This window comes from Mandrillus leucophaeus, unplaced genomic scaffold, assembly GCF_000951045.1.
Source record: "Mandrillus leucophaeus isolate KB7577 unplaced genomic scaffold, Mleu.le_1.0 Scaffold40, whole genome shotgun sequence".
Classification (NCBI taxonomy): Eukaryota; Metazoa; Chordata; class Mammalia; order Primates; family Cercopithecidae; genus Mandrillus; species Mandrillus leucophaeus.
In genome coordinates this window covers 6,090,832-6,114,219 of record NW_012104254.1, presented here as the reverse complement: position 1 = coordinate 6,114,219, position 23,388 = coordinate 6,090,832, and the positions used below count along the sequence as shown (strand labels likewise).

At 42.4% G+C, this 23,388-nt stretch overlaps 1 protein-coding gene across 6 annotated transcripts in view; it reads left to right on the top strand.

Annotated features, from left to right (window-relative positions):
• The window catches only part of RAPGEF4 (Rap guanine nucleotide exchange factor (GEF) 4), a 308,011-nt gene that overhangs the window by 274,786 nt on the left and 9,837 nt on the right, over window positions 1–23,388 (top strand). For all 6 annotated transcript variants that reach the window (XM_011991906.1, XM_011991905.1, XM_011991909.1 and 3 more), the window contains 7 exons: window positions 1,711–1,808; window positions 7,180–7,305; window positions 7,690–7,868; window positions 10,750–10,840; window positions 14,511–14,561; window positions 16,723–16,810; window positions 17,228–17,292. In XM_011991906.1, coding sequence (XP_011847296.1) covers window positions 1,711–1,808; window positions 7,180–7,305; window positions 7,690–7,868; window positions 10,750–10,840; window positions 14,511–14,561; window positions 16,723–16,810; window positions 17,228–17,292 — 698 coding nt within the window. The remainder of the gene's footprint in view (window positions 1–1,710; window positions 1,809–7,179; window positions 7,306–7,689; window positions 7,869–10,749; window positions 10,841–14,510; window positions 14,562–16,722; window positions 16,811–17,227; window positions 17,293–23,388) is intronic.

Here is a 23,388-nt window from a genome sequence, read left to right as displayed (position 1 = left end):
GTGCTTATGTATGCTTCCACTAATAACAGAAACAGTATGGGTAGAGGCGGGCTGGGTTTCTAATGTGCCCTATCTTGTAGGTACCCACTCTAAACCAGAATGACTGGAACTGAAGACTCTCATGTAGATGCTGGCCTGGAGTTCTTTCAGTTTAAACTCTATTCAAAAAAGTTTTAGGCCTTGGAGCCCTGAGAAATATGGACCCTAAGAGGAAATCTAGCTGGACAAGCTCAAGGCCATGGGTTTCTAGAAGTCCAAAGTTGGAAGTGGTCAGAAGCTAGTTCTTTGAAACTGATGATGGTTTTTCTCCTTACTCAGTAGAGAGGCTAGGAGCCTGGCTCAAATGAAATGAGGAATATTTTTCCCCCACGGGATTACAGTTCCTTTCACTGTCCTTGATTACATGGTGCATTTCTGAAATGTCATTTATTCATTCATTGCATATGTACTGGCCACAGTGTGACTGTGAAGGAAAGAATGAGTTAGACACAGCTCCCGTCCCCAAGTCGTTCCCAGGCCAGGGAGGAGGCAGATGGTGAGTTAAAACAATTACAGTTCATGCTGGCAAGCATTTTAGGAATGACCACATATTGTAGTGAGAGACTAGAGGAAGCAGCAGCGAGGTTCATTTCTCCGGTCATGATTTGACAGCCATCTGGGGGAATCCTTCAGGAACAGGTGAACCATTTCCGTCATGTTTTAAGGTGAATGATTCCATTGATGGAGGATTTTTAAATGCATGTTGGATTTTAAGATCTCCCTTCCATTTCAGCTCCAGTTGCACAAGGCCCAGGACATCTGCCCTCACTGACCCCTTGTCACCTTCCCATAGATATCCCAGGTCCCACCCTCACTTTCTTTAGGTCTTTACCCAAATGTCAGTGTCTCACTGAAGCTCCCTGCTTCGTTTGCTTCATTCCCTTTCTAAACTGTTAACTTCCTTCCCTTACACATACTTCCCAGCCCCCACTCCTGCGAGACTTATTTCTCCTTGTCTTCTCACTTTCTAATCTATTTCTTTTCTTTATTGTTGGCGTCTCCCACTATGATGTAACGCTTTTTGGAGTGGGATTTTTTTTTTCTGTATTGTTCTCTTCTGTCTCCCCAGTGCCTGGAGCAGTTTCTGGCATGCAGTAAATACAAAATAAATATTTATTAAATGAACTAATTTTTTAAATTTTTTAATTTTTTGACATGTTCTCATCTGAAGAACTAATTTTTTAATGTGGGAGGAGGCTTAATCTAGTTAATGCTTTTGCCCTCCAAATTAGGGAATAAGTGAAAAAACAATAGTCAATTTTGCATCTAAAATCATGTGAGGTCTCAGAAACCTCCAAAGTTTTTAAAAAGTGATCTTTATATGTCCAAAGTCCTGGGTGTGATTACCGTCTAGAAACATAACTTGTGAGATAAATAGCAAGTGCAGGTTTTACATACTCAGTAATTATGGTTGCAGCACAAAACTGGGTGAATTCACCCTCTGGCATCTCTATTCCTGTTTTGTGGCCATTTCTGATGGCATCGTGAGTGGTGCAGGGCTGCATGAATGCTGTCTTTTTTATTCCGTGGATCCCTTCAGTACTCTATTTTATGCAGTCACTCTGCGTGTCCCAGTAATTCACCAAGCTGGCAATTTGTTGGTGTGATTAGGGCAGTGCAGCAAATCTCAGATGTATTTAATAGGCAATCTCATGCTTTTTATGTTCACAGAAAAGGTGGTGCTCAAACCTAATGATGTTTCAGTATTTACGACGCTCACCATTAATGGACGCCTGTTTGCTTGCCCGCGAGAGCAATTCGATTCACTGGTAGGTGTGGATGGCCTGCTCAGAGCAGCATTGCAATCAGAAAAACTTGTCTGGAGCCTAATTTTGCAGTCACACTGAACCCAGTGGCTAAAAAATCTTGAATGGTACTTAGCTTTTTCTTTTTCTGCAGTCTATTAGATAAGCCTCAGGTGTTCATCTGAGATGCTCAGGGTTTTTGATTTTCTTTTGTGGAAATTAGCCAAGTAGCACCACTATTAGGGCATAATTCAGCTTTCAGAACTGTTTGTTGTAATTTGCCTCATTGGTATGTCCCCAGTTTAAATACTAATGTTAAGAATCTGAATACTTATACCAGGATGGAAATAATTTTTCTAAAGCAAGATATCACTATTTATCAGGCTCCTTTGCATTATGGCAAAGCCACCATCTGGTCTAAGAGAAATGCTGTTCCCCAAAAGCACTTTCTCTACCTTATGCAGAAAATGCCAGAGGCCAGACCCTTCCCTAAGTCTCCAGAAACGCTTGTTACCCAGCATACAGACAGATCTTTCTGTGAAGAAAGGACTAATAGGCCCATACTAATAACGGAGTAGCCTGCTCTCTTTTAAGCAGGTGGTATTGTCCATTTCTATTTATCCTACCAAAATTTGGTATGGAAGTGAGTAGCTAGTAACATATCTTAGAAAGCCTAGAGGGCCAATTCAGAGGGTAGAGAAACTGGTTTCTTCAGTCTTTGGATACATGGGGTTTCTCCTTTAAGGAAGGCACAAGACAAGAGCTAGAGGTAAACCACATCCAATTTTAGGGAGAGAGTTTACATAAGGGATGCATGAGTAGGTTTCAAGATTAATCAGATCAGCTCTTATAGGTATCAAGATTCTCTTCCTTGGACTTTTTAGAGGTTGTTTCGGGCTCATCATAATCCTGATTTTTTGTTTTAAAGAGTACCATTTTGTACACTCCAGTGAGGATAGGTGGATTTTTACCATATTTTGAATTCACCTGGAGAGGAACTTAGCAAATGTGGCATTAGTTTTCCTGCTAATCCCTCATCCATCACAGCCCATAAGCACACTCACCTTTCCTCAACCACCAGCCTTATAAGATCTGAGTCTGCCCCCAGCCTTTTCCGTATATTTTTTCCAGTCATCTACACTCATAGCTTTCTAAATAAATATTTCTCAATACTGAGGGATTGAAAAAAAAAAAGTGTCATAAATGAGTCGTGCTGCCCTCTCCTGGAAAGCAAAGCCCTAAAAAGCCAGACCCGCTGCAGCCCCTTCAAAGGTGCTATGTGACCTGTTACTGCACGGGTGCTGGGGACTCTTTTGCCACCGGGTTCTTGGCCGCAGTGCCAGATGACGTGGCACAGAGACAGGGAGTGTGGACTGTCTTCAGCTCCCTGTGGTGTCTGATACTAACTTTCTAAACCTCTGTTTGTTGGCACACAGTCCTGCAGCCTTCCAAGTTCTTAGTCCTTGCTTGTCCTCTGTTTTACGGCCTCTTTCATTGGAAGAAATGTTCTCTGCATTGAGTACCCTGGGCATGAACTTCTTCCCTATCAGCGCTCTGCCATTCATTGTGCTGTGAGTGGCCAAACCTTACCTGCCTCACATAACTGTGGACAGGGAGCTCCTTCTCTGGCTTTCTAAAGATTCCCTTTCAGGACAGCCCATTGAGGAGGAGTCGCACAGAGGATGACCCTGCGATAGAGAATGTTGGCCACACTCTCTGATCCACCCACACGTGCCTCTGCAGGGTCTGCTCTGCACCTGGGGCTGTGCTGGCTTCTGTGAGACACTAAACCCAGAGCCTCTATCTTTACCGCAGTTACGCCCAAGCCAGAGAGATGAGACTAACACAAGCAGCCTGGAATAGACCAAGTCTTAGTGTTCGATCTTAGTCTTACATTGCGTGGTCTACAATAGAATTAGTAGAGTGCTGGCAAGTCAGCCTCGTGGTTAAGGTTCAGATTCTGAAACTTTACTCTCTTCACATTTTATTTAAGTATAAATGTCAGTACAGAGCAAATTCCTATAAAACTCCATTGTACTGTAATGTGATTCTACTTTTATCCATTCACTGGTTCCTGAGACTTTTACTTAGTACCTGCCACATCATCGCAGGTGTTGTAGATGGTTCTGCCTCTGAAATGGTCTTGAAGACAAATCCATCATGGTCCTTGGACCTCAGTGAACAAACAGTGTAGTGAGGGACCCCAGCATGTGATCAGTGAGGATGCAGCGTAACAAGTGCCACAGCAGAGCTAGACACAGAGGGTGTGGGAGCACGAGGAAAGGAAGATGTTCTGGGTGGCTCACCTTAGCCATCTCCTTGTCACTGACAATCTGCACATCCCTTTTATGTCTTAGTTTCCTCATCTGGAAAATGGGAGGATAACAATGCTGTTCTCCCAATTACCCCTCTCCAGCCTTAGCAAAAAAAAATCATGGCTCAAAAACCGTGGGGAGAAAATGCATGGGAGTTCCGTGTCTGTATGTAGGCAGCTTTCAGATCTGTCTGGGCAATGCAGGCCCCACATAAGCTCTGCTGTGCCTTATCTGTAGGACATTTCCACAGAGCTGTGTACAAGAAAATGGCCCAAGGAGACACTTCCCTGGGGTCCAGGGTGAGCATTTACATTCCCCACTTCTAAGAGAGAAGCACCTTTTGCTGCTCAGATTGCCTCTTCCTTGGCTCAAGGAAGGGGTCAACCTGCCCCTTGCCAGGAGGGAGACTTGGTGAGCCCTGCCCACTGAAAGAAAAGTTGAGGCTCAACAGAGCTTTCTGTTGCTCTCAAAAGGGATGCAGGAGTGATAGACCAGCATCCACGACTAAAAGAACTTTGCATATTTCTTAATATTAGACTCTTCCCTGTGTTGTTAGGTAAACTTATCCACCTTATGTAAAGTTATAAAGACTCAAGGAGAAGAAGGAGCGAGGTGGACTGGGAATCTCCAATCCTGAGGAGAGAGCGAACAGCAGGAATAACATAGGAGGGGCAGCTCCACAGAGCAGCAGAGGCGCTGTGTTCACAGCAGCTGCAGGAGGGAAGGAAGAACGTGCAGGGCCAGTTTGATCCTCTGAGAGGCAGTCCTAACTCCTAAAATGTATAAGCTTCCCCAGCCTTTTTTACCTGGGACCTACCCTGGTTGAAATCAGTCTCCTCATTTGCTTCCATATGCTTCTTGCCCATCAGCTTTGGTTTGTTCCCTAATATTTAAAACTTTGGAATCACTTTTCTTCCCTGTCCCCTGTCCCCTGCAGAGAGTAAATTGGGAGCAACAGTATTTAGCTCCTACATCCAGGTATTGTACTGATCACACTTTTCTGTGTATTTGCATTGCTGCAGCACTTCTAGAAAGTGAACTGATTTGGGGCAGAGGACCTCCTTTATGCCAGGCACTATATTTACGTGATTCACTGAAATCATTCCTATCCAGTTCTCTTAACAAGCCTAGGGATAGGTATCATGGCCCCAGTTTACCAGAGCTGGAAACAGACACTCAAGAGATTAGGGAATCAATCCAAGTCTATGCAGTTAGAGTAGGGTTTATATTCACAGTCACTTGCGCTCTGTAGCTGACACTCACCTGGTCTATTATCTAGTCTATTACAAAACACAACGTCCTAATCTGGTACACGAAGACGTGCTACTAACTGTTCACGCTGTCCATGGGGACTCCCTGTGCTCTCTGCTCCTGCCAAGCAAGTTTCATGACAGCTTCCCCACCTTCATGCCCTTGTCGCCATCCTTCCACCCCAAGGGACCATCCTGGATGCTCAGGGAAAACCTTGCTATTCTGACCTGCCCGAGCTTGTCTCCTTCATCTTTTAAAGCCCAACTTCTTCAAGATCCTGTTCAGACCACACATTCATTCCAAATACCCAATAACTTCCAAAAAATCCGTTCATGTTCCCCTCCTGTTTATCTCTGTACCTGGGTGTCACCTGTGTTGTTGCTTCTGTCTCTTTATACGTGCAGATAAGGACCAGCAGCAGATGCTGTCTGTGTGGAGAGCTGTATGGGCCAGACAGGGTTGATTCCCTTCAACTGTAAGCTTGCTTGGTCCTCTCCTAGACTGTAAACTTCCAAATGCAAGGACCATCTACCCGCAGAACATGTAATTTCTCTAGTGCCCAGAATGCAGTGGGCATTTGTAGAATACAATGATGATGAAAATGATGATGGATCTTGTATAATATTAGGACTTCTGACATGGATAGTATCTAAATATAGTTAGCATCATTTTGTTTTTATTTTTTATTTTATTTTATTTTATTTATTTTTTATTTTTTGGAGATGGAGTCTTACTCTGTAGTCCAGACTGGAGTGCAGTAGCACTATCTTGGCTCACTGCAGCCTCACCTCCTGGGTTTAAGCAATTCTTCTACCTCAGCCTCTCGAGTAACTGGCACTACAGGCACATGCCACCATGCCCAGCTAATTTTTGTATTTTTAGTAGAGACAGGGTTTCACCATGTTGGCCAGGCTGGTCTTGAACTACTGACCTCACGTGATCCACCTACCTTGGCCTCCCAAAGTGTTGGGATTACGGGCGTGAGCCACTGTGCCAGGCACTTTTGTGACTTTTGGAACTTTGTAATGTATATGTTGCCTATTTAGATATAAATCTATTGCATTATACATGCACTTCCCATACCTGCGTCTCATTCATCTTCCTAAGTAAAAACACTTTAGATCATTTCTCATAAAATAAAACTGAGATAAGCAAGTCAGATGGAAACTTTTAGTGAGGGGTCTTCCAGAAAGTAGCAGAGTTTGGTTTTCTAATGTCTAGCCCCAAACACCATGACCATGCGAATAACATCCTCAGCTCAACATCTGCCCAAGAGTAGAGGAATCGGACATCATATGTAACCTCAGTTCACAGAGCTTTCCACCCCCTCATGACCCCAGGCAGTGTGTCCCAAGAGATGGAGAGGCAGCAGTGTTACCATGGCCACCGGCAGTCGGAAGTAGCACTGTGGATGAACGTCCCAAACTGCCATGCCATTACCTGCTTTACAGCAGCTTCAGTGGGAAATAGGAGAAAAAAGTCTCCCAGGACTTCTTCCGTTTTTACCAGGGAAAAGAAGAGTTTCCAGGGACCTCCCAGGCCCGAGTGGAAGAGAAGAGAACCTCCGCAGGTCACTCTTCACTGAATCTTATTTGCCGCGGTTCACATTTTTCGGTCAGTGGAATTGATGATAATGATGATTGGTGACTATACAGATGACACTGAAGCAACTAGCGTTGCGAGCAGAGGCATCTCTCATCAGAGTTTCCAGATATTCCTGAAAGCATCCATCTCCAGAATCCTTTCCCCTCAGAAACTCCTAAAAGCTTTCAGTGCTAAATACTTGTCTGTGTTGAGTTTCTGATATATTTTTGCATTATTATTCATAGACTCCCTTACCAGAACAGGAAGGCCCAACTATTGGAACAGTGGGAACTTTTGAACTGATGAGCTCCAAAGATTTAGCATACCAGATGACAATTTATGATTGGGAACTCTTCAACTGCGTGCATGAGGTAAGATGCAGGATCAGATGTGTTAGGAGCTCAGATAGCAAGGATAAAGGCTGCTGGCATTGCTTAGTTTGTAAGTGCTAATATGTGCTACAATATGGAAACCACATGACAATTCTTTTGCATACTGAGTTTATAAATAAAGCCTGCTATAAAGCCTTTGAGTATTAAAGAAAAATCTTTACAGTATGCCATGTCTTCCTGTGTATATTAAGCCAGTAAAACCTAGTTTATATTTATATATTTAACAAGCCTCATGGAAGCCTTTCAAATCTGATTGAATTCACATTTGCTGACCAGTAAAACACTGTCTTGACAAATAGAGAAACCTAGCTGGTGTTTTGATTTAAAAACAAATAAGCGAAATTGTTTTCCTTTCTTTTCTAGCTGGAGCTAATCTATCACACATTTGGAAGGCATAATTTTAAAAAGACCACAGCAAACTTGGATTTGTTCCTGAGGAGATTTAATGAAATTCAGTTTTGGGTCGTCACTGAGATCTGCCTTTGTTCTCAGCTCAGCAAGCGTGTTCAGCTATTAAAAAAATTTATTAAGATAGCAGCCCAGTAAGTATATTTAGCTTGGAAAGAGAAAAAAAATGTTGAGCTGTGTTTTCATTTTGTCTTCTTAGACTACACCTTAAAAAGAAAAGCAGGATCTAGGAATTGCTAGAGGGCCAAACACAGGGTCTTAGGAATAACCGAACTCTTGTGATGGATCTCTTCTAGATTTTGTAGCATTTAACATCAATAGGTGAATTAACTTCTTACAGCACTGATGCTGGAGTCAAAGTTGTGACCTCTCTTTACTGTTTGCTTTCTTCTCAGACGGTTTTGCCTCCTTTAGTTTAAAGATTCCTTCCGTAAACAAAGTTCCCTTATACTTCGAAAGTTCAGTTGAAAAGGATCTTGAAGTCAGTGTCCAGCATGACACATTCTCATCAGTAGAGGGCAGTGCAGCATGCATGAACAGCAGCACATCCAGCCCAGCCAGAATTAAATCGGTAAAATGCATGCAAGCTAACCTGGTACATGAAAATCATCACTGTAAACATCAGAAAAAGAAGCTTCCATCTTATAAATATTCTATTAAACAGCACTTCATGGGAAACAATTTTTTTACTGCAGGGGCCAGTTAGAGTTCTCCCTGACATGAATTTAATCTTCTCCTGCTATTTAGATATGCCTGACAACCTCCTGTTTACTTCCATGTTTTTGGTATCACCACAGTGCTAAAAATAAAATGCTAAATGTGGCCTATGGCTGTGAGACTTCTTTCCTTTCTAAATGCAGGGAGCTCTAGCACACAGGAAGGCTGAGAGCACAAGTGACCCCAGCTAGACAATTTTCTTGACCCAAAATCAAACATGGAGTTTGATTTCCTGGGCTAAACAAAGAAGTAAAGGCTGCTTGACATTTTATAGATATCAGTTTGCCAGATGCCTGAAATTATTTGCCAACAACTTGAGGGTTCAATAGAATACCAAATCCCTTGGATTCAAAAGCTGCTGTTAATATGGCAAAGCTGGCTATTTTAAGAAAGGTTTGGTAAAATGGTGCCTGTGAATTTCTGGTTCAGAATATAGCCACTTTCCCTGGTAGCCTGAACAGCCTTATGGCAAGGGACAAATGCCTTGACGTATTTGGAATGAGCTGATTATGGAAACTATGACAAGATGTGCTTTCCCATTAGAAGAAGCACATTCTCTCTCTTCACCTTAGCCTGGCAGTGTCCAATGCAGCAAGAAGAGAGAGGCAATCTGCACACAAATGTGGGAAGCCAGAAAAGCTTTTGGGGCCTGATCCTGTTATTTTACAGAGACAACATGGGTGAGCCTTTCAGAATACCCAGGACTTTTTTTTTTTTTTAAGTTTTTGCTTTTCTTATCCCTCTCCGTTCTGTTTATGTGAACGAGTAGGTGGACTTGGCCTTCAGTATACATTAGTTTATGTTATTTAACCATTATTAAGCCCTGTGCTAAGTTTACTGTCCTATAGGAGAAGCTGTTTACACAGCCCAGCTGAAGAAGACTGCAGACTTTTTAAATCCAAGATCTACAAGAATGAGGTTGAAACCTCGTGACAGTAGCATCTGTTTTACTTGATATTTTTAGAGAACTTCAACATATTTGGTTGAAGCTCTTTGCCTACCCAGAGCTGTGTGAAGTTGGTGGAAGCAGATGTTATTATTCCTCTGTTTACATTGGCGGAGACTGAGACATAGAGACATTTCATGACTTACATAGGGTGACAAAGTTAGCTGATAACAAGGCAGTGACTAGAAAGGCAGGTCTACAGCCCTGCATTTATTCTTTCAAGATCACATAATGAGACAAAGGCAAACACATAGATGCCATCGTACACCTGCCTTTAACCCAGGTGTCTTCTAAATAACCTTCAGCCCCTGAACTCAGACCCATTGTCCCAGCACACCAGTGGGAGCATACACACTAGCTTGTCTGAAATATGTTCTCCCTCTCCACACAGAGAATTTAAGAATTACTCTTTGCTACCTTTGCAATGGGTAGCAAATGCAACAATTTAATCTTTTTCAAAAATGTTAATCCAAACAGGATTTCATTATGATATAGTCAGTTTCAGTACCCATATTGATTCAGGGTGAAGGATTGATGCTTATTGCAAAATGAATTCTTTCCCTTTTCAGGGACCTGGTATGAAGAAGTTTGAGATTCCTTTTTCTAAAAAATTAAACCAAGTACCTGTGTTAAACATCATCATTCTAATAAGAATTTCTGTTTTTTTCCACATGTCTCATTCCCAAACATATCTTCATAAAAGCTAATAATGGCATAAGTACAGATTCAAAATGATCAGCTTCATTGATGTCAGTAAAACACAGAAAAGGTTATTTTTCGGTCAGTTGTTTAGGTTACTTCTCAGCTTTAAAATTCCTTGAGATTAAGTGCCCAGCCTATAGAGATCACACCTTGTAAGTCGATATTTTTCAACAAACTAGAAGCATTTGCATGGCAGGTAGAAGCCATGGTGGCTGCAGCCGTGAGACTCCCTTAGTGCCCTCTCAAGCTGCCAGAGGAGGGTATCCACCTTCAGGCTGAAGGTCTAGAAATCTCCAAGGACATCTCACCTTTTTTCTTTCCCCATGAGATATTTCCCTCTAGGTCCAACAAGGCTTTTAGCAAGTTTGGGATTATAATAACAACCCCTAGGGTAGGTGTCTTTAAATTCCTTCTCAAATCCCAAACCTCAATGGCCAACATCTTCCAGCTTTCTAAAACCACAGTGAGAAATCAAACAGCAGAACGTGGTCACCCAAGTGGAACTTTTACAGTGCATTAAATCTATCATTGCCTGTTCTCGTAAATGAGTCCTGACAAATATTAATGACTATCAGAAAAACAGAACTCTAATTTTTTTTATCTCACTCAGAAGTAACATTTTACTCAAACACACATCTCTTGTGTTTCAGCTGTAAGGAGTATAAAAATCTGAATTCCTTTTTTGCCATCGTCATGGGACTAAGTAACGTTGCTGTGAGCCGCTTGGCACTAACGTGGGAGGTAAGCTTCAGCTGGGATCCAGCTGTGACTTTTGCCTTAGGAATAAAAACACAGGCTCACCAGTGAGCTTTTTAATAGAAATATCACTCACACTAGTATAACAATGGGAAAGGTGGGATACTTGGAGGGAGGTGACCTGTCTCCTTTTTCCAGTTGCCTCAGAGGGAGAATTTTTAAAAGATATTGTCCTTTTGTATATGGAGAGTGGGGGAGACGAGGAGATGTCTGTTTCTTGATATACACAATGTAAATAAAAATAAGTCCAGTTCCTAAGTATAACATGAAGGACCCACATTGCTTGGAATGACTTCATAAGTTTTGCTCATAGATTCTATTGTTCTCTGAAATGTCTGCTTGTTGCTTTTGCCATAAATCTTATCTTTAATTGAAAGAGGACAGAAGATCCATTTTTATCCAAGTACTCATTTTGCTTCTGGAAGGAAGAGCCAGGAAGCCAACTGTTTGCAGCAGTTGAGTACTAAGTGTCTCCTCACCACCTGGCAGACTCCTCTCCGCGGAGAGGAGCAACAATTGGCTAATACTCAGTTTGGGGCAAAAGTGAGGCAGGTGTGTTGTGAGTTTCTGTAGCAAATATAATGAGTGGTTTGTCGAGAGTTGGGTATTCAAGCTAGAAAACATCTTCATTTATTATTAGCTTTGTACTCAAAATGTGCTTGACCTCTTACACGTGGCATATAGTTGAAGAAATACTAATCTCTAATAGAACATACATACAGAAATAGACTCATGCTAAAAATAAAAAAGTGTGTGTAAGTGGGACACAGAAAGAGGGCAAGGAGTATATATTAGAGACCCAACTTGCAATGCTGCTTAAAGGCAGCTGTTTGCATCTCTGAATGCTTTTCTGAAATTATTTTCTTCCCCATGTCCCTCTTGCAACGATTTTCTTTTCCCGTCCCTCCTAAATGTTTCCATTGTTTGTAGAGCAGGTCCTCACAAGTCCTTCTGTCTTGGGTTTCTCTTAAAATTCCAGGCAGATGCAGCACACAGCAGCTCATCCCCTGAATATAGGAATGAGGGAATTGGTGAGGCCTGCGTGCCACGCAGCTATATCATCTTCCAGCTAGTAAAAGGACGGAGCTCGTGCTGCCAAGAGATCTAAGCACAAAGCCATACTGCAGCTCCCTCATTTTATAGCCCAAGGTTCTTGGGATCGCTGGAGACCTAGGGCCCTCCTGCAAAGAGTGTGCCTTCCCCAGTCAGCTTCCAGCCTCTAATCCCCCTGCCACAGAGTCCAAATGAGTTGGTTGGGAACATTTTCAAAAACCGTAAAGCCTCGAAGGGTCCAAGGAGGCCAGGTGTGGGTACCACAGGTCAGCAGCCAGACAGTAAGAACAGAGCGTGCAAAAAACACTCTCTGAACCCCCTTTCCCAGTCTAAAGAAAAAAATAGGAGGCTGCTGAAGAGGGTGCAAGCAGCAAAAGGAGATAGCTAACTGGCCAGTCCTTCAGCTTCACTAGGGATAGGAGTTCTGTGAGTCTATGAGCTTCTGTTTTCAGCACTGAATGTTGCTGAGAAGAGGAAATTATCCTTTCATCATTTATAAGCCTTTATTTTTTAAGGTGAAGTATAATTATATAATTCTGTAGGGGAGATTTCATTCCTAAGCACCTTTGATTCTAGTTTATATACCTGCACTTGCTGAGAAAACCTCCCAAAAGCCTCCCATGCAACTCCATTGAGTACCACAGTGACCACGCGAGCAGTGCGAGAAATGGCGCCTGGCCTCACGGAACTAGGGGATACGTGTGGAACAGCCAAGGAACAAAATAGAAAAGAAAGCCAAAGCACACAATAAAGGGAAGGGCTCAAAACTGAGCAGGAAGACCAAGCTGAGATGAAGCAAATGAGAATTACCTGGAGCACACACAGTCTCTCAGCCTCAGCCCTGGTGACATCTGGAGCAGGACAGCTTTTGGTCGTGGAGACGTCTTCTGTGTTGTAGGACAATTAGCAGCATCCCTGGCCTCTCCCCAGCACATGCTGGAAGCACCTCTTACCACGCACCACCCCGGCTGTGACAACAAAAAAAAGTGCCTGCACACATTACCAAATGCCTCCTGGATTGGCAGCATGGCCCTACTGAAAACTCTGCTCTAGAAGCATGGGGGGGTGGATACATAATAGTATTGAAAATGAAAGAAACATTTTTTTTATTACCCTGTGCCCTACTGTCTTTGACCTAAAAGAAAGCTAAGTAAAGAAAGAGAACAGATGACAGAGGTCTAGCCAAAAACATAATCCACTCTTAATTTTTTAAATGGACTATATTCAGTAAGTCCATGTTTTTGCATAACTTGGAGATCTGGATACTCTGTGTGGGGTGAGATCCTGGCATCCTCTGATGCCCATCCCAGCTTTCAGCCATCTGAATAGTCCCCTCTAAGTGAGGACATCAGGTTTTCCTGAACCATAACTTGAAATGCCAGAAAAATGAGTTTGGAGGATATACAGAAGACTAGTTTTTAGAAACAAAAATCAGAGTTTTACAGATGTTTAAATGGAAATATGACAAACTGAGATAGGAAAGAGAAAGAGCCAAGAAGAGCCGTTCTGTGGATTGCAGAGGCCCAATTGGTGAATCAACTGTTGAAGGTAGGCTTTGCTGTTCAAAGCCTCCTCCCAGATGACCCAGGAGTCTCTGAGGCCCAGGGGTTGGTTGATGAGTTCCTAGTCCTGGGACAGGAAACATATCACATAGCTCTATCTTGGCTTGGCCTTGTCAGAAGAGAGAAGTGAAAGGTTCGGCTTTACTGAAAACTCAGGAACTAAGTAAAGTAGGAACCAATAAATTGCAAGATGATTCAGTATTCATCTATTGGTGTAGATATATGGGTGCAGTAAGTGGTGTTGAATCATTTGCCAAAATAAAAACATGAGAAATCAGTAAATTGATAGAACTGTCCAATTTTGTACTATAGGAAGGCATGTGGGAGAAATAAATGCTCGTGTAGAAAAGCATGGCACATGTGAGAGACGAGACAGCAGAAAAGGAGGCAGGGGATGTGAATTACAGGCTCTAATGAGAAGCAGCTGTGTGACTCTGGGCTAGTCATTGAAACTGTGAGACTTAATTTTTTCCATCTGTAAAACACAGGCTTAATCTATTCAAATGAATATTTAGGGAGTACTATGTACCCAGTACTTTTTTAGGCACTGAGAAAAATGTCAGTAAACAAAACGAATAAAAATTCTTATTCTCATGTTGTTTACCTTGTAAGGGAGGAGGAGGGTTGCAAGAGATAGTTTCATAAGCTCTTTTATTGCTAATATTCTGTAATCTAAATTCCTGATTGTGGGAATCAGAGAGTTTTAAAAAGTGTGGGGGGAGGTATATTCAGACCTCTTATAGTCTGGGGAATGCAGTCCTCTTTATAAATCATCCAGTTCAGAAAACATTATAAAAGCAGTAACTCCAAAGCATTCACAGTTACTTTTGGCTCAATTAGGTTAAAGACGTTTAAAAGGCAAGTTCTCTATATTCTGGAAGATTATTCTCAAATGACAGGACAGATTACAGTCTGGCCTGTCTCAGAGATGTTTGATTAAGAGCCAATAGAAATATATTTCCCCTAGAAATGGTAACCCATGATACATATCTAGATATTGAATCTGACATATGCGTGTGGCATTTTCATTTCATTAACAGAAACTGCCAAGCAAGTTCAAGAAGTTCTATGCGGAGTTTGAAAGTTTAATGGTAAGTGACAGTGGCTTCTTTATTCTGTTCACTGTCTACATTAATCCAATTTCTGATTAGCTGAATTGAAGTTCTCATTTCGGAAATTTTATCTGTCCTTGTATGACTTTAAGAAGTTTATGATCCCTTTTAGTGCTGCTAAAACAAGCATGTCTGACTAATGAATGGCACCCTCAGGAACTAACTTAAAGAGGACTTATGTCCCGCATAAGGTCAATTTGTATAACTAAGAAAAGCAGTGTAATAGGGTCCTGTCCATCCAGCTCAGGTTGGCTATGGGTTGGAAGCTGCATTTTCCTTGGCTTGCCAAAATTATTTTTCCCCATTGACTGGGAGGTGTTAGACAGAAAAGGAATGAGTTGGGCTTGCTGGGAGTGATGGGCAGGTTTCAGAGGGCAAATCGGGACAGGGATCAGCCGTGCAGGGCAGAGAGTGAGTGACCCAGACACCCGGGAAGAAGGTGGGCCTTCAGGAAAAGGGGGATCTTGCAGTAGAGGTTTCATTTTGCTTTCAAAGGAAATCTCTTGCCTTGGCTCCTGTAGGCGAATCTCCTTTTCAAACAAGAAAGGGAAAAAAAAAATTTTTTTTATGCCATAAATGAAGTTATTTTAAAACACAAGTCAGGCCAGGCCCAGTGGTTCATACCTATAATCCCAGCACTTTGGGAGGCCAGGAAGGGTGGATCACTTAAGGTCAGGAATTCGAGACCAGCCTGGCCAACATGACGAAACCCCGTCTCTATAAAAAATACAAAAATTAGCCAGATGTGGTGGCCTGCACCTGTGGTCCCAGCTACTCAGGAAGCAGAGATGGGAAGATCGCTTGACCCAGGAGGTGGGGGCTACAGTGAGTAGTGATTGGGCCACTGCACTCCAGCCTGGGTGACAGAGTGAGACCCCGTCTCAACACACACACACACACACACACACACACACACACACACACAAATACAAATCAATTTGTGTAAGTCTACCTTTCTTTTGTAGCTATATTTGATTCAGAAATACAGTTGAGCCTTGAACAACGCAGAGGTTAGTGGCACTGACACTTCCTCCACCCCCATGCAGTAGAAATATTGAGTATAACTTTTTATTATTATTATTATTTTGAGTCTGGGTCTCAGTCTGTCACCAAGGCTGGAGTGCAGTGGTGCGATCATGGCTCACTGCAGCCTCAACTTCTTGGGCTCAAGCAATCCCCCCACCTCAGCCTTCCAAGTAGCCTCCCAAATTATTTTTTATTTTTTTAAAAATACAGGTCTTGGCCGGGCGCAGTGGCTCATGCCTATAATCCTAGCACTTTGGGAGGCCAAGTTGGGCAGATCACAAGGTCAGGAGATCGAGACCATCCTGGCTAACATGGTGAAACCCCGTCTCTACTAAAAAAAAACAAAAAAAAATTACCATGGTGTGGTGGCAGGCACCTGTAGTCCCAGCTACTTGGGAGGCTGAGGCAGGAGAATGGTGTGAACCTGGGAGGTGGAGGTTGCAGTGAGCCCAGATCGCACCACTGCATTCCTGCCTGGGGGACAGAGTGAGACTTCGTCTCAAAAAAAAAAAAAAAAAATTGGGGTCTCACTTAGGGTCTCACTATTTTGCCCAAGCTGGTTATGAACTCCTAGGCTCAAGGGATCCTCCTGCCTTGGCCTCCAAAAGTGCTGGGATTATAGGCATGAGCCAGCATGCCCGGCCCAATCATAACTTACGACTTTCCTCAAATTTAACCACTAATAGCCTACTGTCGACTAGAGGCCTTACTGATAACATACAGTCAATTAACACATACTTTGTATGTTATATGTATTATTATGTACTATATTCTTACAATAAAGTAAGTTAGAGAAAAAATGATACGACAATCATAAGGAAGAGAAAATGTACTGACTGTTCATTAAAGGAAAGTGGATCATCACAAAGGTCTTCATCCTTGTCCTCTTCTTGTTGAGTAGGCTGAGGAGGAGAAGAGGTTGTAGGTCTTACAGTGTCAGGAATGGCAGAGGCAGAAGAAAAGCCATGAATAAGTGACCCACACAGTTCAAACCTGTGTTGTTCAAAGGTCAGCTGTACCTGACTGTGGGGTGACAAGGCAGGTGTAATAGAAGGTAACGAAGGGTGGTGTATGTGTCACCAGTCATTATCATCATCTCTTTTTCTCTCCTAAGGACCCTTCAAGGAACCACAGGGCCTACAGACTGACGGTAGCTAAGCTGGAACCTCCTCTCATCCCCTTCATGCCTTTGCTCATTAAAGGTAATCCTAATAAGATGCGCAGGCCATAGCAGGTGATGAGTATTTGGGGGAGGGAAATGAACAATACCTTGATAAGATTGATTACTTAGGGAAAAATGATCGATCCCAGCCTTCTGCCGTCTTTGTCATCTCCTCTTAGCCCTGACTTTTCGGAAAGGGTTGGAAAGATGACTGGAGGAGCAGGGATCCACGATTTGGAAAACTCGTTAGTGAAACAGAAGATTAGTTTAAAAATTTTACTAATCTCAGGTGAAGTGATTTAGAAAGTTAAACACCTAGCATTAAAGGAACTATTGTCAGCTTTTTTCAGCTGTAGTGTTATGCAAATCTGCCAGCATAATCTAATGGTGCTATTGTGCTTTCTTAGTATGACATATTTCCATTAGTGATTAGAATGTGGCTTTTATTTCTTTACAGATATGACATTTACTCATGAGGGGAACAAGACGTTCATTGACAATCTAGTAAACTTTGAAAAAATGGTATGTGCGGTATTATAACCTTAACCACAATGTGTTTTTAAAATAAAATTTGCATTTGTTCTAATAAAGGAAATAATTTCCATATATGCTGCCCTGTTAAAAAGGTAGTTACACATAAAGGAGTTTTGAAATATTTGGTTCAAATTGGCTACCTGTTCTATTCTGTCAGTTCTCTTTTGTGAAACTGAATAGTATTTGCGTTGTAGTTCACAGCAGCAGCTGGCTTTTATGCCGTGTGTTTCTTCCTTGGCAGCCTGTTGCTGAAATGCACAAATGTTCCTGAGTGACTTCCACGTTGTTGTTTTGCTATAAGGTTTGCGGAGCTAGACTGCCCCAGGATGCCTTTGAAAGGTTTGTCTGCCAAGCCTGACTTTAGTGCCTGTAGGTAAAAGGCAACTCTACGCCTTTATTGTGGAGGATTAATCTCAATGTGTATTGCTTATCCCAATAAAGTTCGCTCAAGTTCAGAGAAGGAACATGATAATCTTTATAATAAAAAAAATTTTTTTAATCTTATTTTTAATACTTTTATACATTTATTTATTGTTGGAGACAGGGTCTCTCATTGTCTCCCTGGCTAAAGTGCAGTGTTGTGATCATAGCTCACTATAGCCTCAAACTCCTGGGCTCAAGCGCTCTTCCTGCCTCAGCCTCCCTAAGTGCTGGGATTACAGGCATCAGCCACTGTGCCTGGCCTAGAAAATTTTTTTTACAACAGACGTGGAACTGGCACATATTCAGTATTTTCTAGCCACCCTCCTCCTAGTCCTTACTCCTAACGGGGTGGGGGGGAGCGGGGGAAAGCAGGGTTACCTGGCTTAAGTTACTTTGCAGTTTATTTTCTTATCTTCTGTGAAGCAATAAAGCAGATCATGCCAACACCTTTCTTTAACTGCATAGTGCATGCTAATGGAATGATCATTGTCTTCTGAATCCTTTGGCTGCAACCTGGTGGCTGGAGTGTTGGAGTGCTTTATTGCTCTCTGGGTGAGCATTTGCCCGGACATGAACTGCAGTGTGAATGTGGCGCTGTGGGAAAACCAAGGACCTGGAGTCTGGGAGACATGAGGTTCAGTACACAGTTCCATCACTTTATAGCTGTCCCTTAACTTCTCTGTGAGTCAGTGCCCCCAACAGAAAATGGGAATCATGCCCGGCCCATCTAGCTCTGGATTATGTAAGCCATAAAGTGCTATAGACTTCTTATCAGATAACTGTTATTCTAGTTGTTTCTTGAAATCAAGCTGGCACGTGTGACTCCAGGAGAATCTGAAACACCCTGCAGTCATCCTGCAAGGATCTGCAGCATTCAGCCAGGGGAATGCACTTATTGCAAAGCTCAGTCTGGCCAAATGCAGCTATTGCTGGGCACTGTGTCTTAAGCTTCTTATGAAATAACACATGAGTGCACACTCCTCAAAGACACTTTACACTAGACAGCAAATATTTCCCCAGCAGTCTTCCTTCCCACCCCTCACACCAAAGGCAGGGTATGAACATCTTATTCCTGTGTCAATGTAATAATTGTTTGATCAAAGTAAACACCATTCTTTGCTTACTTGTTAGTATGGATAATTAAACAATTCCTCTGACTTACCAGAAAGAAAGTCTGTTTTCCAGAAATGGAAGACTTGGCAAATGGGTAAAGAAACTTCTGGATTACTTATGCAGAAATGCAAACTGAGGAATAGCTAAGCCAACTATTTAACTATAAAATATACACGTGCACAGAGATGTAGAAGTCAGAGTTTCCTAAAGAGTTGACTGAGCTTTAGAAGTTTTGATGGCCATCATTCTCAGCAAACTAACAGAGGAACAGAAAACCAAACACCGCATGTTCTCACTCATAAGTGGGAGTTGAACAATGAGAAAACATGGACACAGGGAAGGGAAAAACATACACCAGGGCCTGTTGGGGGTTGGGGAGCAAGAGGAGGGAGAGCATTAGGGCAAATACCTAGTGCATGCAGGGCTTAAAACCTAGACTGGTTGATGGCGGCAGCAAACCACAATGACACATGTATACCTACATAACAAAGCTGCACATTCTGCACATGTATCCCGGAATGTAAAATAAAATTTTTTTAAAAAATTTTAAAGAAGTTTTGATGGCTAAAGTTAACTAAACTGAACAAATAAGAACAGCAAGGTATGCAAAGCCAGCCATCTGTCAGGGTAAATGAAAGTTGTTTCATCTAGGTTTTGAGATCTTGGTGTCCCATCCATAACCTGCAAGGAAAAGTCAAGGTCACATTCAGTAGATACTAGAAGAGTGCCATTCCTCTCCCTATTTCTGCACTTCATACCCAGAGCAGTGGATTCCTCCATGCCTAGCACTAAGGAAAGAGATCTTTCCCATCTTACTCTCTCAGAGTCCACTTTCGCTGAAAAGCAATGAATAGCTAAGGTAGCAAGCAGTTCACCTGTATTAATGGAAACCTAAATTAATGATGGCATAAGCAAGATCACTTATTTCTTTCTCACTTAAAAGTTCAAGCGGGTATGGTAGCCCTGCTACAGGATGCAATCGAGGTTCCAGGCTTCTCTCTCGCCAGTTTTACATCCACTTGGTTCAAGATGGCGACCTGAACCTCCACATTCCAACCACAGGGAAAGGGAAAGGAGAAGGTGAAGGCATGTTTCATCCCTTTTAAAGATAGGGAAGAAGTTACACTCACCACTTGACTCATATTTTATTTCCCAGAAACCTAGTCCCATGAAAGGAAGGCTAAATCATGAAGCCCTTATTGGAAGTATTCATGTATCCCACTGAAAGTTAAGGGGTTTTATTCATATGAAAGAGAAGGGAAGAAAGGATATCAAAAGAGTACTGTTAGTTCTCTGTTCTAGCAACATGATACATTTTACCTCATTTGAGAAATTCTACCATAAGAAAGTTTGGTTTTAGAATTGGCCTTCCAACTGGGTGTGGTGGCTTATACCTGTAATCCCAGCACTTTGGGAGGCTGAGGTGGGCAGATCGCCTGAGGTCAGGAGTTCAAGACCAGCCTGGCCAACATGGTGAAACCCCATCTCTCTAAAAATACAAAAATTAGCCAGGTGTGTTGATGGGCACCTGTAATCACAGCTACTTGGGAGGCTGAGGTAGAAGAGTCACTTGAACCTGGGAGGCAGAGGTTGCAGTGAGCCGAGATCCCGCCACTGCACTCCAGCCTGAATGAGAAGAGTGAGACTCCATCTCAAAAAAAAAAAAAAAAAAAGAATTGTCCTTCCATAAATTAGATGTTACTAGAAAATGAAATGAAATTTCAGAATGATTTGATTATGTTTTCTAAGCAAGGTGCATGTTGCCAGGTTTCCAAAATTTTCTCCCCATAAACTAACACACCCTACCCCCATATCACCACCACTACCATCAGTGGCTACTGTTATTACTGTGGGTCTTGGGAAAGGCTACATCTTCCTTTTCAGGTTGATGCCAGTGCCACTTCCCAGTCATCCATCATCAAGGCCCAGGTGCTGAGCACAGCTGGCAGCCTCTGTGGGGCTGGTGGGCTGGGTCCCCAGAGGGAGCCCCTGCCAGGGGCAGAGGTCACCAGGGTAGCTAGGAACACAGATACATTTTCTTGGTGGCAGCATTGTACAGTCACAGCAAACCACCATGCCAACTCTAAGTGTTTTTATTTTGTACATCTTCATTCAAAACATTTCTCTGAAATAGAACCAATCTCCTACATCTTCCCCCTTGAGGTATGAAATAAGGATTAGAGAATTTGTTGCTTATTGGTTTTCAGGATTTATGGGTATGAACAAAAGAGAATTCACACCCTGATCCTTATGCCAAAAAAAATCAAACAGACATTCTTTTATTTGGGGGGAACATAAAGGAATATTCAAAAAAATGTTTGAATAAAGCCCTTCCTAGCTTTCTATGGCATACATGAATATTTATAACATTTAGGAGATAGACTAGCAATGGATTAGAGGATAATATGCTGGCCGCCTGCCACTATCCCAGGCTGCATAAAGCATGCTGATAGGAGATTGGTTCTATTTCAGACATACCCATATTTAGGTATATTTATTTATATACATGATTTTTAAGGTAGTCATTTTATTTGGAATGAGAAGCATGGGGCAAACTTCTATACTTCTGTAAACATTACAGAAGCTAATTCATTAAGGAAGAGAAATGTTTTGAATCCTTTTATTTTTGTATCACTAAGCATGTCATTACATAATTAGCAACAATATGTTTTCTATCACCAATAATATTATTATAAGATTCACGGAGAGAGCATTTCACTTGTTACCTCAATCTATGGGAAAAAAGAATCTCTAAGTAAAAACCTATGTGTTCAAATCCACCCTATTCCCAGACCTCTCCAACACAAAATAAATCTATGGGAGTACTTTGAGAGTTTACATCTTTGTATAGATTTCACAGGCCAGGTTAAATGCAGATTTCCAACGGATATGCTTCAAAGCAACGTAACATGTGTGTAGTGTCCAGGCAAAAGAATTTACTAAGAAATATAAACATCTAGAAAGTAACCCTGGGCCTTTAGGAGATTACCTGCAGTTGGGAAGAGAAAACATAAACACATGAAATATTAAAAATCCACAAAAGATATAAAAACTAGGTCACAATAGTAATAAAAGAGCTGTCAGAAAGCAAAATGCAGGAAAGAAAACTTCATGCAGTTTTATCAATGGAAAATAAAACCACATTATATGCAGTGACTTAATATCAGAAGATCTAGACTAGCCCTAAGCACCTGTCCAGCCTCGTCTCACACTTTGTCTTTTCCGTGTCCAGTCCACATTAGTGAGACCGGCCTGCTGCCTTCTCCTTTCGGCCTCAGGGTTTTTGCACTGGCTATTACCTTTGCCTGAAATTGTCTTCCCCCAGTTGTCTGCTGTCTGGCTTCTCATCAGTCAGGCCTCAGCTCACAGGTCCCCTCCTCCAGATAGTCTTCCCTGACCACCCTTGTAGGAAGGGAAGAAGATCACACATCTTCCTTGATCTCCCCTCCTCCCTGTGCTGCTGTGTCTGTCCTTGAACACCGTTCCGCCACACCCAGCACTCTCCAACACAGCCTTGCCTTAATAGGGGTTTCACAGCCTGAGATATCTTCCTGCCTCTTCAGTGTCTTCCCCACCAGAATGCAAGTGCCCTGGCCCAGGTATCTGTTTTGTCCACTGATATTTCTCCAGCACCATAAAAATATCTGGCACATTATTTCCCCAGCACCCATAAAAATGTCTGGTACATCATAAGTATGCAAGAAGTACTTGTTGAATAAAAGAATAAAATGTTAATGTTTCAGTGTTGGGCTTAGTGCACGAAAGCATTTTTCAAAGATTTTATGTAATAAATCCAAAAGTGTTTTCTATTTTATTAGAAAATTGGATTAACCGGCTGGGCACAGTGGCTCACGCCTGTAATCCCAGCACTTTGGGAGGCTGAGGCGGGTGGATCTTGAGGTCAGGAGTTCAAGACCAGCCTGGCCAAGATGGTAAAACCCCATCTCTACTAAAAATACAAAAATTAGCTGGGCGTGGTGGTGGGCGCCTGTAATCCCAGCTATTCAGGAGGCTGAGGCAGGAGAATTGCTTGAACCCAGGCAACAGAGGTTGCAGTGAGCCGAGATCGTGCCACTGTACTCCAACCTGGGCAATAGAGTGAGACTCCATCTCAAAAAGAAAAAGAAAAAGAAAATTGGATTAACTAAAATGTCCCAAAGCGTTTTGCATAACTGAGACATTGCAAAAGATGACTTTGCCTTAGCCTTTGTTCCTAACCAGACATTTTTCTGTCCCCCATCCTCCCTGTGGTGCTGTGTCTGTCCTCCAGTGTCCCTCCCTGAGTATATAGAGGTACACATGCTCTACATGTGCCTGGACAGGCACCTGAACTGCCTTCTTCCGTGGTCATCATATGGACCACATACCGTGAGCATCATGCATGTGTTACACATGTGTATCTGCATGTCACACACCTCTTGGATATTAAAGATCTGTAAGGAGACAGGACTCAGAGCTCCTCCTCAATGATGCAGACAGGCTGGTTCAGCTTCAGTTCCCTTTTATCTCTGGTCCTCGCTGTGCCCTTCCATTTGGTTGCTATCACAG